This window comes from Falco rusticolus, chromosome 3, assembly GCF_015220075.1.
Source record: "Falco rusticolus isolate bFalRus1 chromosome 3, bFalRus1.pri, whole genome shotgun sequence".
Lineage (NCBI taxonomy): Eukaryota > Metazoa > Chordata > Aves > Falconiformes > Falconidae > Falco > Falco rusticolus.
This window is the reverse complement of record NC_051189.1, coordinates 18,801,430-18,816,585: the sequence shown is the minus strand read 5'-3', so window position 1 is coordinate 18,816,585 and position 15,156 is coordinate 18,801,430. Positions and strand designations below refer to the sequence as shown.

Sequence of the window (15,156 nt, the reverse complement as noted above, 5' to 3'; positions counted from 1 at the left end):
GTAACAACACAGTTCTGTTGCTGTCTACCTGTTTTGCTAACCAGTGAACATACTTCCAAAGAAAATGGTAAAACAGAAACATTTTCATTTCATACTGGGGAAAAAAAACAACCTCAAATACACTCTTATGTCTTTTGTCTAAATCTTGTTTGGACAGCTTGCACAGCTCGCAATCTTGCTGTTTTCACTACCTTCTCTGAATTAGAGCAAGAGCAGGAAGATAAATATAATACTGCAATATACAGCTCGATACCGAAGAAAATCACCCTGCCTCGTACTTCAGCTCTAACACAATGATATGGTTATCTAAGTTTTGAGGAGACCTAACAGCTTGTAATATATTGACACACTTTGCATTTCAGAGATAGTGTCAGGACCTGAAAACCAACTCCAATTTACGATGGCACTTTGGTTATTCCCCCTCCAGAATCAGGTGTTTCCCCCCACCCTGATCCCCACATCAGATTTGTGGGAGCAGCAACACACTTGCCCTGCACAGGCAGAGCAATGTGAACAGGAACCAAGTTCTGGGGTTAAGATCTAGTGAGAAAAGCTCATAAGGGCATTTTCTTCACTTTCAAATATCAACTTTATAAAAGACAACTTACTTTCAGCAACTCTTACTTTAAAGTTTCTCGAAGGAGCTTTAAGATCATTTTAAATAGCGCACTGTCTGTAAGATATTTGACATCCAGAAAGAACAGTCTCTGGCTGCAGAAGTGCTTTTTCTTTCCTCCAAGCCTACATTTACAGGGGGAGACACACAGCTTGGGATTTCATTTAATTCCCACCCCCCCCACCCCCCCCCCAACTGACCCAGCTACAAGCCTGGTGCCTGGCTACAGCTTCAGCTTCCCCTGAAACCAGTCATACTTTTGCTCGTGCGGCTGACTGCTGAATTGGCAAAAGCTACCTTTGCAAAACCACTTTTGCCAGAACACCTTTTTGTGTTTGCATTGAAGAGGCAAAAATGTAGATAAAGCTTTTGCCAACAGTATCTTGGTCTACTACAGCAAATGTTACGGAGTGATAAAATAAACTACCATTTCCTCAGTGTTTTAGCTGTCCAGCACAAGAGCAAATTTGCTATTCATGAAGGAACTCAACGGTAGGTGGGTAAGCATGAGGAGAAAAGCAGCGATGCTTGTTTCAGCTTCTCTATAATCCACAGGATGTGCAAAACTATATAAAAGTGGTGGAAAAGAGAGGTGGAAAAGACATTTCTACAAGAATTGAAAGTATTCCTGGAAAAACAGAGGAAATTAACACGCACATGGAAAAGCTCCTCAGTTAGGACGACATTACTAACTTTTTTTTATTCATTTGGTCACTAAAGTATCTTTACAGGGAGCATTAAAAAAAGGAAATACCTGGAAAGATTAAAACCCACACATTGCTGTTCCCTCCCACTTAGCATGCTTGTTAATCCCACAGGTCTTGCTGAAGTGAAAAGATAAATACAAGGAAGAAAAGGTGATGCGGAGAACACACACTTCATTACAAACAGGTACTTGCCATTTCCTTTAGTTACAGAAAAGTTTTAGGACGCTGGTGACTAATACGACTCCCTAATCCTTGTCTGGCCTCAGACACCCTTCCCATAAGGTCAAGATCGGGACAAGGTTAGTGCCTTAATAAAAGAGAGAATATAGCATCTCTAATGACTACTTCTGGCTGTTTTTCTCCTTACCATTCTCACCACAGTGAGCATTTTCTTTCTTAAAGTGATGCACAGCCCTTTCCTTTACCTGCAGACAGACCCTCACTGCTCATCCCCTGCAAGGCACAGCCAGGGACCTGATGGTGGACCTGTGAGATGGATGTTTCACGCCGAAGACACAAACTTAGGGCTATCTTCACAGGGAAGTTCAGTGAAGGTGGAAGAATCCTGTTAGCATGCCATTCCTTAGTACCTTAGATAACCTACTATTTATTTTAATGTTACCCACCCGAGGGAGGCTCCGCTAATGAATCTATTTCTGTAGTACCATAAAGGTTGAAGTTTAGAGCTAAGTTTAGAGCAGAGACATAAAAAATGTCAAACCAGGAAACAGCTTAATGAAAGCAGAGAGTAATCACAGCAAATTACAGTGAACTTTCTATGGGATTACATTTTGCATTCCCCAAACAAGCAGAGGAATTCATCTTACTTAGTGTTGTTCCATTTTACTGAGAATTCACTGTAAGGATATGCTATGTAAGGAACATAATGGGATGCCATAAAAGCTGTCTTAAAAGCTACAGTCTAAGATGCTTTTCAAAACAGAGTTCAGATTTCTTCCCACTGCAGTCCACGGAAAATAGCAAGATATGCCACAAAATATCAAAGAGAAGAAAAATAATAGTAATATAAGGCACATATTTTATTTTCTGGCTACTATAATGAGGTCTCTTTCTGAACTCCAATGTTTAGAAATCAACCAGGTAAGGTTGTAGAAAGAAAGTCCATCCCAGGAGAAGAAAGCTGGTGGTACTGGGTTTGCATGGCAAGGTTTTGGCAGTGGGAGGGCTACAGGGGTGGCTTCTGTGAGAAACTGCTAGAAGCTTCTCCTATGTCTGACAGAGCCAATGCCAGCCGGCTCCAAGACAGACCCACCACTGGCCAAGGCCAAGCCCATCAGTGATGGTGGTAGCACCTTGGGGATAATGTATTTAAGAAGGGGGGAAAAAACTGTACAACTGCAACTGGAGAGAGGAGTGAAACTATGTGAGAAACAGCTCTGCGGACACCAAGGTCTATGAAGAAGAAGGGAAAGGCGGTGCTCCAGGTGCTAGGGCAGAGATCCCCTGGTAGCCTGTGGTGAAGCCCACGGTGAGGCAGGGTGTCCCCCTGCAACACATGGAGGTTAACGGTGGAGCAGATATCCACCTGCAGCCCATGCAGGACCCCATGCTGGAGCAGGTGGGTGCCCACAGAAGAATATGACCCAATGGGAAATCCCCACACTGGAGCAGACTCCTGGCAGGACCTGTGGACCCATGGACCCGTGGGGATAGGTTCCCAGGCTGGAGCAAGTTTGCTGGCTGGGCTTATGACCCTGTAGGGGACCCAGCTGGAGCAGCTCATGAAGAACTGCAGCCCCTGGGAAGGACTCTCATTGGAGAAGTTTATGGAGGACTGTCTCCTGTGGGAGAGATCCCAGGCTGAAGCAGGGCAGAGTGTGAGAAGCCCTCCCCTTGAGGAGTAAGGAGTGGCAGAGACAGCACAAGGGACTGACCACAACCCCCATTCCACATCCTGCTCTGCCACTGGCAGGTAGAAGGTAGAGAAAATTGGGAGTGAAGTTGTGCCTGGGAAGAAGCGAGGGGTGGGGGGAAGGTGTTTTAAGGTTTGGTTTAATTTTCTCATTACCCTACTCTTTCATTAGTAATAAATTTAATTCTTTTTTCCCCAAGTCAAGTCTGTTTTGCCTATGATGATAGTTGGTGAGTGATCTCTCCCTGTCCTTATCTTGACTCACAAGCCTTTCATAATATTTTCTGTCCCTTGTCAAGGTGAGTATGGGACTGATAAAGTGGCTTTGGTGGGTGTCTGGCATCCAGCCAGGGTCAACCCAGCACACAACCCAGGTACTCCCTGCATGCTTCCAAAAGTCACTGCAGAATTTAATCTCCCCCCCACTGGCAAAATCAGGTTTTGCATGGGGAGCATCTAGCAAATACCCTGTAATCAGCACTTCACCCAACTGCTTTAAACTCCTCCTTTGAAACAGTATATATACTGTTTGCATATATACAGTATCTACACCTTCCTCTCTGGCCTTGCAGATTATCTTTCTTTCAACCAGGCTTTACAGCCCACAGTCCGGTAACAAAATAAAAGCAATTTCACATAGTATTTTACCATATGTAGTGATGTTATCTACTTTTCAACAGGTCTCCAATACGGTAAGAAGCTGGGAACTTTTTACCTCACTCCATTACTATGGCACAGCTCTGGATGGTTAGTTTAGTGTAAAAAACATGTTGGCCTTTGGGTAGTAATGTCACTGCAAATCTCTCAAGGCTAATTCCTGATGACAGCCACTGAAAATACACTGGAACGTGCACAGAACTGCAGCCTGGCTCTATTAAAGGCAACAGAAGTTTCACCACTAATTTCAGAAGGACCTTGAACCAGTCCATACTGAGTAACATGAAATAAGATCTCAGTCCATAAGGCAAAAAAAAAGAGGAGAAAGAGGTGTGTCAACAGGCTATTGTGTATTAACTGTAAAGAGAGGAAATTCATAAACCAGAAGCACGCCATGTATCCACTTGAAATGACCTGTGAATATATTACATATAAGCGCTACATGATCTGCTAACAGAGCAGTTACTCTTTCAGAGGTGAGGATTTTACAACAGAAATAGCCTCTTATATTCAGCATTTCATAAGTTTATAGAAACAGACACAAAAGGGAATACAAGATTAAAGACCCCACGGCTATACAAATATGTTATAATTTATATATATGTATTTTAGCATATAACATATATATATATATGTTAAAATTTATTTACCAATGCTTTGCTGTTTTAACCCCCAATTATTCCTCCAATTTTTTACATTCTTTCCCGCACTAAGCCACAGAATTGTGCTGTCCTCCTCACCCTGCAAGCCTGGAGGGACAGACAGGAAGACATATCAAATCTGCCTGAAAGGTTTTGCAATCTTTGCCTCATTACAAGTGGTGTGGACTGACCCACATTTTGCTAAAAATTAATGGTGTGCATTCTTAAAGGACGCTAGATAGATATACGGCACCTGTGCCTGTCTCCCCCATATTTGCATCTGCAAAATCCCACACAGAGCTAAAACATACAGTATTTTTTTATAGGGCAGTCACAATCAGCTTTCCACACCTGTGCTGGGTGCTGTACCTAGTGGCCATTTTTCCACGCATCCCAGCTGGAGAGGCAGAGATGCTCTGAACAGCCACCCAGGCAGTATCTGGATAGGAGGTATTCTACGCACAATCCTAACACTGTTACCATAGCAAATCCATACTTAAAAGTTGGTGTAGTGCCTAAACAAATTCTGAGACTACTGATTTAAAACCAGATTGTATACTGATACCATTCCTGTGCATTCATGGGTCAGTTTTCCACAGGTCAATAGATCCCAAACTACTTTCAAACTGAACACCAGGTTTCCCTTGTGGCATAAAATATTTTGAGACTCAAACCGTGCACGACACGGGGCAAGAGCTGCAACTGCAAGCTCAGCCTTCTATAAAGCTCAGCTCAAATGCAGGGTTACAATTAAAGAACAAGCTCCCAGGCGCAGCAGGGACACCACCTCGTGCTCCAGACCATGCTCAGCTTCTGCAGCCAGGCATAGCAGAGCGAGGATCATGGACCAAGTAACTGGTTATCCCCCAGGCTGGGAGAAGGAAGGTGAAAACTCACATAAGTGAAAAGGAGACATAACAGCAGGGGAGCTTGAGGCTGGCATCAGTTTTTGTGACTTGTGTCCCATGCCTGAACTTGACAGATGATGAGACTTTTGATCTCCCAGGAAAGTCTTTGCTAACTTGCATACAGAAGTGAAGACTATGGGGACCTTCTAGTTTTTTGAGTTTTTTTTTTAAAAAGCACAAAAATTGGCATGTTAGGAAAATAAAAGTCTTAATGGAAAGCTAAAGCAAAATTCAGAACCTCGTTTAACCTCTCCACTATCAGACAAGGCTAAATTCAGGAACAAAAAGGGAGAAAGAGAGAGCTTAGAAATGAAAATAAGAATGTTTTCTTTACCTTTTCTGCAAGCCAGCCTAGATGCCTGATCTCTCGACTTCCAGCAATCCCTGTTTTACCCAGCTGGTCTCTGACCTCTGCAATCACCCTGGGGATGAGCTCATTGACACTGGAGTGGATGGCATTGAACCAGGCCTGGGCTGTAGCTGAATCCTTACTCCTGAGCACCACGGTGTGCTTGGCATCGGGTGAATGAACTTCAATAAGTCTAGAAAAATGGGGGGGGGGGGGAAAACACGTTCACTCAGATACCATTATGCAGCTAAATTTATTACCTCGCTTAGTGTTAGCAATGAATTAACAAGAAGGATACTAACATCAAGACCTAGCACTAAAAACTTACCTTTACAACACATGACTAGAGTAGGATCATCTTAACTGAAGCCAGGTCTGTACTGGCATTATGGTAAAATTCTTGAGAAGGTGATTTGATGATGCAGATGCAGCCCCACATCTAGCATGTCAAGGAGTTTCAAATATAAAGGCAAGAAGAGCATTAACCCGTTAACATTCACCAACATGGCAACCACCCAGAACTGCCCAACAGATGACTGCAGATGGAGAAGCCAGGGATAATCTGATGCCTTCTTTAGCTGGATATCATGGTACACCCAGAGCTTCTCAGTCTGTTTATTTTACACATACAGAGCTAAATGAAAACCACCTTCATCCCAAATGGAGGAGTTTTCTTAGGACTGTGCTGTGGTTTCAGTGACACCAGTAAGCATCAACCAGAAGCCCACGACAATTGTCCTTCACCAGGAGTTAACAACATCCTCAGTGTTCCATTTAGATCCTGCTAACAGCGGCAGCAAGAAAGTGCTAATTGCAACCATATGATTGCTTCTGGCAGGCATCTTTTACAGTTTTCCACACTCCTGTGGAGAAAGATGTTTTTTTTCCAAAAAAACATCCTTACTAGACAATCCTTCAGGCTTCCACCCCACCACTGTGGTTTGAAAAGCACAAATCAACACAGTTTTCAGGAAAAATGAATCCTGTCCATCGCGGTTATGGGACCTGTGCCAACACCTTTGCTAACAACAACAAAACAAATATGCTTTGAGAGACAGCTGCAGCTATTTTCAGCTCTGTTTTCAGTGAAGTTATTAGTTATTAGTGAGGCCTTGTGTGCTCTTTATAGCTTTGTGGGCCACTTTTACTTGAACATCTGTTAAATAACCCACAAAGTAATAGTCTGGTTTATCTTTATGTAGCAATTACAAAACCAAGCCCTGGTCATTGCCCATCGCTCAACTCCCCGTCACATTTGTAGTTTTTCATTACACATGTACAGTGCCTGCCCCTGAATGTTACCCACGCAAATTCAACCTGGGATCTGAGCCTAAACACATATTTCTGTCCTGTGTACTGCTGCCCGATCTCTGGGACGCACAACGATTCCTTTCTGTAACAGAAAAGTAATTAGTTCAGTGGAATTTGTCCAGGTTGTGGCTCAAAATAGTACTGTAAAGCAAATATTTGTTACACAATTATAAAATCCTGCAATTTGAAGCTTAGCTAACAATTAAGAGATTTTAATTAATTGGTTAAATCAGAACAGAATCCAGAACAGAGGATGACTCGACCTGCACAGCTCTCTAGGGCTCAGAGAGCGAGGATTGTTGGTCTCATGTTTGTCCATTTTGGGAAGGGGAGGTCTCCACGTAGACATCGCTCTAAAGATAGAAAAGGTCATGACTTTCCAGACTCAGCAGCTGAACTGTTCAGGGTCCTAAATCACTGTTTGGATAGCTTAAAGAGTGGGTTGATTTTTCAGAAACTGCTGAGCCAACACAATAACGCATGTTTCCTCAGTAAAGCTGCTGGAGTTCAGCACTGTCTGAAAATAAAGGCTTTTATTTAGCCGCTCCAGGATGCACCAAGGATTCAACTTCAGGTACCACAAGGAAAATTCCTTGTCAGATGATGCAGGTCTGGTGAACAAGAAAACTATATAGACAGGTATGTTCCAAATCACACTCTTATTTTTTCTGAACGGCAAAAAAAAAAGCCATCTTCCTTAAAGTTATGATTTAGCCCTTTGCATCCAATGATCATTACATTCAAGCACAGCTACACACCCTGGTCTGTCTTCCCATCAGAAACACTGCTCTCCCACTGCTGTATGAACTTGAGTTTGAACTTGTTCTTGTAGGCAGCTATCAATAGAAACAAACTGTACAGGTTTGGATTTTCAAAGTACATAGTGGCAATCAGTGCAACATTGTTTATTACTTACTGAGCACTTTTTTGCAGGAGATCTCACAGCAGTTTATAAATGCGGTCAGTGACAGCATCCCCATTTCACCACTGAAAAAGTGAAAAAGTGTATAACCCAGACAAGGCAGGGAACCAGCACTCAGGATTTTCTGCACTCTACATCCCATTTTAATACTTCCTTTAAAGACAAAGCTTATTTGGACAGCACAGCAGTATTGTGCTGCTTTTGAAAAATGTTAACGCACTGTATGGATTGCATGAAACAATGCTCTTTACAAAAGCTGTGTTTTCTGTAAGGGAATTCTCACCTTCAAAGTCACCGTGTATTGTGCAGTAAACAAAGCACTGAAAAAAAGACTATGAAGACTCAGAAGAATGTGCTGCTTCTTCAGTTGCAAAGGAACAGCAGCTAACTTGTGTAATTTCTTTTTAAGTTAGAACTGTAGCAGGCTTTGGTTTAAAAACAAATTATCTAGAGCTGGAAAAGCTTCCAAATGGCAACTCGCTGCCCTCCATTTTGGAAAACTCTTAAACTCTTACTTTAGCAAATGGATTAACATACAAACAAGTATTTTGCTACTTGGGCCTTCATCAAAGTTATTTCCCTTGATGGTGGCTATTTATGTATTTGTACAACAGTTCTGTCTCCTAAAATAATGAACATTTAGACAGCTCTTAACAATTGTTTCAGGGGTTCTAAACTATGCATATTGTAATATATACACATCCTACTCTGATATCAGTGTATATATTCTAGTATAGATATGCGCACGCACACACATACTAAGCCCTGCTTGCAAAAATACTTTTAAAATATCATCCCTCAGTGATTTCTAATGGGGCTATTTTCAGGACTGCTTGTCAGTCATCAAAGTTTGATGGTGATGCGCTAACAACTGCAGAAAGTCTACCTCACTCCCTGAGCTGAGTGACAGGAACATTGGACAATACATGCTACACTTCTCAAAAGTGAGTTCAAAACAGGAATAAATGCTGCTTTGACAGCCCTAAAACTGAATCCTTTTATCCACAGCACTGGTCTAGCCTGAAGAATATGTCTGCAAGCATCGTTCCTATGCAAGCTGCTAGGTAGGGCACCTTTTTTATTCATCCCTTAAGGACAAAAGTCTAAATCCTCAACTGTCTGAACTCTGCTACTGGCTATTGCTATAAGATCTGGGCACTAAACTATCCTTAGGAAACCAGGCTTGCAGATTTCCACTAAAAAGCCACAACTCCTGTCTCCGCAGTCAACTGGGATTGAGATACTACAAGAAACTTAAAATCTTCCTGGAAACCCATGGGCTCTGACTACAATCAGATGCTGAAAGCACTGCATCCCTATAAATTTTTCCCTTTTCTGCCTTTCAGCCTACGCTGCTTTGATTCACCAGTCCATTTGGATGATGCTTTTTGTATAACAGCTGACTGATGGCATTTCCATATTTTTTGAAAAGCAAAAAAATAACAGTGACCTGAGTAAACTCCACACTAAAGCACTTTAAATGTTTCCAGCAGTCCAGTCATTGTAGCTTTGATTTGTTCCTTGGCTAAACTGACCACCGCTTACTGACTTCTGTTTATCTGCAGTTCAGTGATAAAGTTCTCTTAATTCCCCACTGAATTGAAATATTTAGGGCAATGCCACAGCTGTGTTTATTCTCACACTCCACCACAGTTATGTAAATACCGCATATGGAGCTGTTTCTGATAAAGCCCATACCAACCCAAAGGAATTATATGTTAGCTCTAGATGGCTGCCAAGATGTGCGGCATCTCTCCAGCTTGGCAATGCATATGAATGATATCACATTTTCTCAGAGATCATTTGGCAAACCTTATAATAAAAGAGTAATTTTCTCTCTCCTTCTCAGAGTCCCACTGAGCTGAAGAGTGTTTCTAGCATCCCCTTCTCTACCCCCAGAACACAGGGGTGACGCAAAACCCGGCGCCTCCAAATGCTGTAACTTTGCCTGTACGAGGCCAAAACTTCCTCCCTCACTTCATCATCAGTTTTTACTTTGCAGAGGATCAGAAGAACTTGAAAGCAAATGTTTGATACGCCATACTCATTCCACATTTGATAAGGCCTTTTTCTGTAGGAGTGATCATTATCTCAGAAATACCTTCTATCAAATCTCTTGAAAGGCACTTCTCCCACCAGCATTGGCTCAGGACCAAATCAGGCACTGATTTACACTTCATGCCTCTTCCCGGGTCAGATTATGCATTCAGTGACTGATTAAAGCGTGGAGAAAATCCCTTGAAGTTAATGATAAACTGGAGCCTGAGTTATTTGTGTCCAGCACGCTATTTTGATTTTGCATTGGCATAGCAAGGAACAAAACACTCAGACACTGACTCTGCAAACTTAAAAAGGGATCGAGGGCCAAATGCTCACTTCATCTTCTCCATCACTCTCTGCACATGAAAACATGGCAAGTAATTTTGTTGATTTCTGAGAGTACAAACACAGGAGCCTTTCCAGCATAGGGGGGGGGGATTTAGAGGAACACAGTCAGAGGTTATATTTACATAGTTGTAGGTTTTGTTGTAAAGAACCCTGTTGGGGCTCTTTTTCAATTCTACAAGCAGCATCAGGAGATGAACCAGGAATAAAATACATTGAAATTAAGCAACAGAAACTTTGGATTTAGTCCTCAAGGAAAATATTGCATAGAGAGATTTTTAGTCTTGCAACAAATTCCCGAGCATACACTGAAGAAGCATCTTGATCTGATGCACCTAAATGGAGGTGAAAGCAATTTTACCAAGCAGCTGCTCTTTGGCTCTTTGGCATAGAAAAATCCCACTTAATTACCAAAGTCTGTCGGTCCCCTCACCATCACAAGTGTACAGGCTGTATTAACAGTTACTTGCTGACTTTCAACTTAGAGCAATAAATACAACATGGATACTTGTATCTCATTGTAAATACAACATCGATGCTTGGGAGCTGGACTAGACTGATGTCCGAACAGAGGGTGTATAAATCATTAATAAGCTGTCACAGCTGATTTCATTTTTATTTACTAACAGCTGGGCTTTAATAAAAGGGGTATCAGCAGAGTTGTGTTGCATGCAAGTAAGGAAGGGGTTTGGCTCTGTAACAGACTTGGTCACACCACCATGTACTCATTCCAACTGATCTGCAGAGCACAGCACACACTGCATTATATACCCAGAACAACAGAACAACTACAAAAATAATGTAATAGTTTTTTAAGTGTCTATGGATATTAAGGAGCAGAACTCTTTCCCACATTGCACCTCTTATCTTTTTCTTTCTTGAATTTTTCTCTTATAGTCTGGTTGTAATAGTGCTGAATACTGGTAACGGAGGAATACACAGTCCGGCCATCTTCACAGTGGATTTAGTACCAAACAATGACAAAAGTGCTGTTTCAAGGAACACTGAGTTCAGTTACTGGGGGGGGGGGGTTTGCAGGAAATTACTTCAGAAACATGGTGGGAATTTGATTTAACCTTTAAAAGATGCTGCCTGAAACTTTAAGACCAGAAGATGTTGTGATTGGTGCGGTCATTACATTGATCACAGCTCCCTGAAGTTACTCAGCCACAGCAAGAGGGAAAGTATATTAATGCTAGGGGGAAAAAATTGTTTTGGCCACAAAAGCAATCTGCACCTCTAGCAAAGCTACAGCCAACCTCAAAGAACCTTCTACAGCAAAGCAAACCTTCTGCAGCTGGACCTGCAAGAGCTAAGCAAAAAGCAACTTACTGTAGCTGGTAATAGTGGTAAATGACCCCTTCAGATTGAGAAGACAGTGGAGAGTCTCATGCTTCTGCATAAATAAGAGATCATGGACTTGGAGGAGGATTAGATGTCTTCCAAGAAGGAACACCACTGGTGCTGTTGCTGGTAGGCAGTGTTGTAGTAGGACCCAGGAGAAAGAAGTGGACATGATTCACAAGCATGGATGAACACTAATAGGGAAATGGGACAAATGAGTAGGGCTGCTGACAGATCAGTTTTGTCTTTCAGACAAATTGTCATGGGTGAAAGTGTCACCGGAAGAGACAAACAGCAGGTCCACCTCATCTAGCAGAATGTCTCTCAATGTCTCATTACTTTATACACCTCATTTTTGGCTTCTGTAACCAAGAAATCCCAGGGATCAGTGCTTAGTGGTGGAGTGAAGCAAAACAGAAACTAGACTGTTCAACAACCACAACAACAAAACCAAAAATTCCTTCTGGATCAATTGTTGGCCTTTGAATGCTGGGGAGAGAGCACGACCTGGAAGCCAGTCTCCTGGAGATACTGCCAGCCCCTTCAGGGACAATGGGCATAGGTCACCTCCCGGCACTTTCACTACCGGCAGTAAACGCATCTTCCCATTGAATAGACTCAGAAATTGATGGAAAAGTCATGAGAACAAGTATTAACTTCAGCTAACTCTCCCTGATTCCTATTACAGAAAAATGGAATTTCCATCGGTAGAAATGCATGAGAAAGCTAGAAGCAAGCCCAAGGTATTAAAATGGCAATGACTGCATGTACAACTGAAGCACTAAAGCCCAGCCTCAGCACCTACCAACACTGAGCTGGAGCACCTATGATAGCAGCCCACTACACAAGGCTCATGCTGTGGCTGTAATTTGCAATTTGCTGCCATACAAGTAACTACGCAAGCTGCAGGAGGGAGCAGCTTTGAATACATCTGCTGAAAATCTAGCTCGTTGATTAACAGCAGGTCAGGCCAGATCAGAGCTGTAAGACTGAAATCCAATTTGCACACCTGCTGATAAGCAAGGGAAAGCACAGCGCTGAGCACAGAACAACAGCCAGGCAGGAAAAAAGGTCTCGAGTTTGTCACTAACTCCAAGCCATAACACGAGGACTGTGGGAATGAGGAGCATGGCAGGAAATGAAACCTTTGCATATCAACTTTCTTTGTTTGGCAGATCTCAGGGGTGTTAAAATTGCTCTCCAGTATTGTTTAGCAGCAGCTTGGATGTTAGCACTTCACATACCTTTACATACAGACACACATAAAACATGATTAACTGTTTTCCTCCTGTGTCCTGCCCTGCAGCACTCACTCTGCTCTTCCTTTCCCTTTAATGTGTGACACATTTCTTGGAGCATTTCTCTTTCACCACCTCTTCAGTGCTTTGATTTTTCTCTCTCTTTTTTGCAAAAAAAAAAAAAAAAAAAAAAAATGTTCACCAAGTAATGCCTGCTGCAGTTCTTACTCTCATGGTCCATCGTTTGGCTTCTTTCTCTATCACCTTTTCTTAATTTGTTCCCCTCCCTTCCATCCAAAATTCATTAACTTTTTCAAAACTCCCCTAACTCAAGCAGTGGCTGAAAAAAAACCCCAAAATACAACAAAAAGCCACCAGCGTATCTTCTTTTTCTCCATTAACTCATTATTCAAATATTTTCACAGAAAAGAAAGACTTTGGTTAGAAGTTTCTTAATCAAAAATCCAGCTGAAAGTGTTTTGCCAGCCTTAGTTACTGTTACCTCCACACCACGCACATCCTTCCTTGCCACCCACTCACCCACATGACACATTTTACTCCTGTCAGGTCACATTCGGTCCTGTTCACACATAGACACACACATATGCAAAGTTTTATGTATACTCACATGTCTGCATGCATGCACAGACACCATTTTTGAGTAACACATGTAGGAGGTTTGCCCATTCTTATTTGATTTGAGGGGGAGATGTGAAGGACACCAGGAACTCACCCGCCTGGGCCCAGAAGAATGGGGAGGGAAGAAAGCACCATGTCATCATATCAGGGGAAAATATGCAACTTGTTTTTCAAGAAAATGAGACATGACTAATCCCAGACTCACCAAGACCTGCACAGATTGAAGGTCAGTCACAACATGCCATAACTAACCAGTTCTATACTGGTGTCTCAAACACCCTGAAGGAAAACTCAGGGGTTTCCACTGTGTCCCCAGATCCTGGCACATTTCCCCAGCGATTTGCTTCTCAAACTGCTGCCCAGAGACTACAGCAGGTCCTTAGGGCATTAGAAAGACACTTTAACAAGATTTAACAAAAAAAAAAATTAAACCTGAAGTAAATAAAAGTAAATTAACATTTGAAGTTCAACCTAGTTTGCCAATGCGTTTGAGTAAACAAATACCCTTGAAGTTGCTCTGCAGAAAATGGCCTTTGGGTTGTTTGGTGGGTTGTTTTTTTCTTTCAAAAAGCTTAGCTGGTGATTTGACTCAAGAGACCAAAATTCTCTTCTCTACAGAAGGGACAGTCCTACAGAGGTGTTCGATCTCAGTGGCCTTCCAAGACGGTTGAGAAGAAACTGAGGTTAAGACATAAATTCATATGACTCAGAGAAAAACTGGTGACCTGTTTGGCTGGTGGAAAGTTTCACAAATGATGGAAAATAACTATTCCTAATAATGAAAAAACCAAAATACAAAATTCACCCTTTCTGCCTAGAGGCTTCAGAGCTCCAGCTCCTACAAGGTTGGAAAACTGCCCCTTATCAAGACAGATGACTGCTTCCAAAATGCACCAGCAATTCCAGAGCTACCCAAAAAGCAGATGATGTAGATGATAGAGGACTGTCAGACAGCCAAGCCCACCAATTATTAATTCTAGCAGTTAATTATTTGCCCCAATATTCTGTTATAAGAAATACAGCTTTACAGGTCTCTAATCTGACAACCCTAGCTCTGAATGCATTGACCCTGGCTACCAAGGAGGGTCCCACAGCCATGCAATATTTAGTGAGGACATGTTAATGTATCAAGGAGGAGGAGGAGGCCTTCCCATCTCCCAGCCATTTATCCATCCCACCACTCCACTCCTCTCCCCTACACCCCAACCTCTTCCCTCTCTTACCCTCAGCATACTGAAGGGGATGCTGCAAACGCCTTTTTAACTATATCACCTAACTTCTCTCAGCTTGAAAAGAGAGAACACTAGATAAATTTGAAGTGCCACCTACTTATTCATCCCTTCCAGTAAAGAGCAGATTTTGGGGGCAGATTAGCAATTACAGTACTATAAACAAGAACATTACAAGAAACATCCAACTTTACACAAAAGGGGGATTTAGATCCATAACAGTAAAATAGTTGGGAATTAAGGTTGAAAATGCACATTCACCTTGATCTTAAATTCACAGCCCTTTGTGGACAAGGAGGTAAAGGGCTTTACAGTAGTAAATCACCCTTCTATAACA

At 42.2% G+C, this 15,156-nt stretch overlaps 1 protein-coding gene across 1 annotated transcript in view; it reads right to left on the bottom strand.

Annotated features, from left to right (window-relative positions):
• The window catches only part of SNTB1 (syntrophin beta 1), a 116,159-nt gene that overhangs the window by 36,972 nt on the left and 64,031 nt on the right, over positions 1–15,156 (bottom strand). The window contains exon 3 of the mRNA XM_037381275.1: positions 5,737–5,944. Coding sequence (XP_037237172.1) covers positions 5,737–5,944 — 208 coding nt within the window. The remainder of the gene's footprint in view (positions 1–5,736; positions 5,945–15,156) is intronic.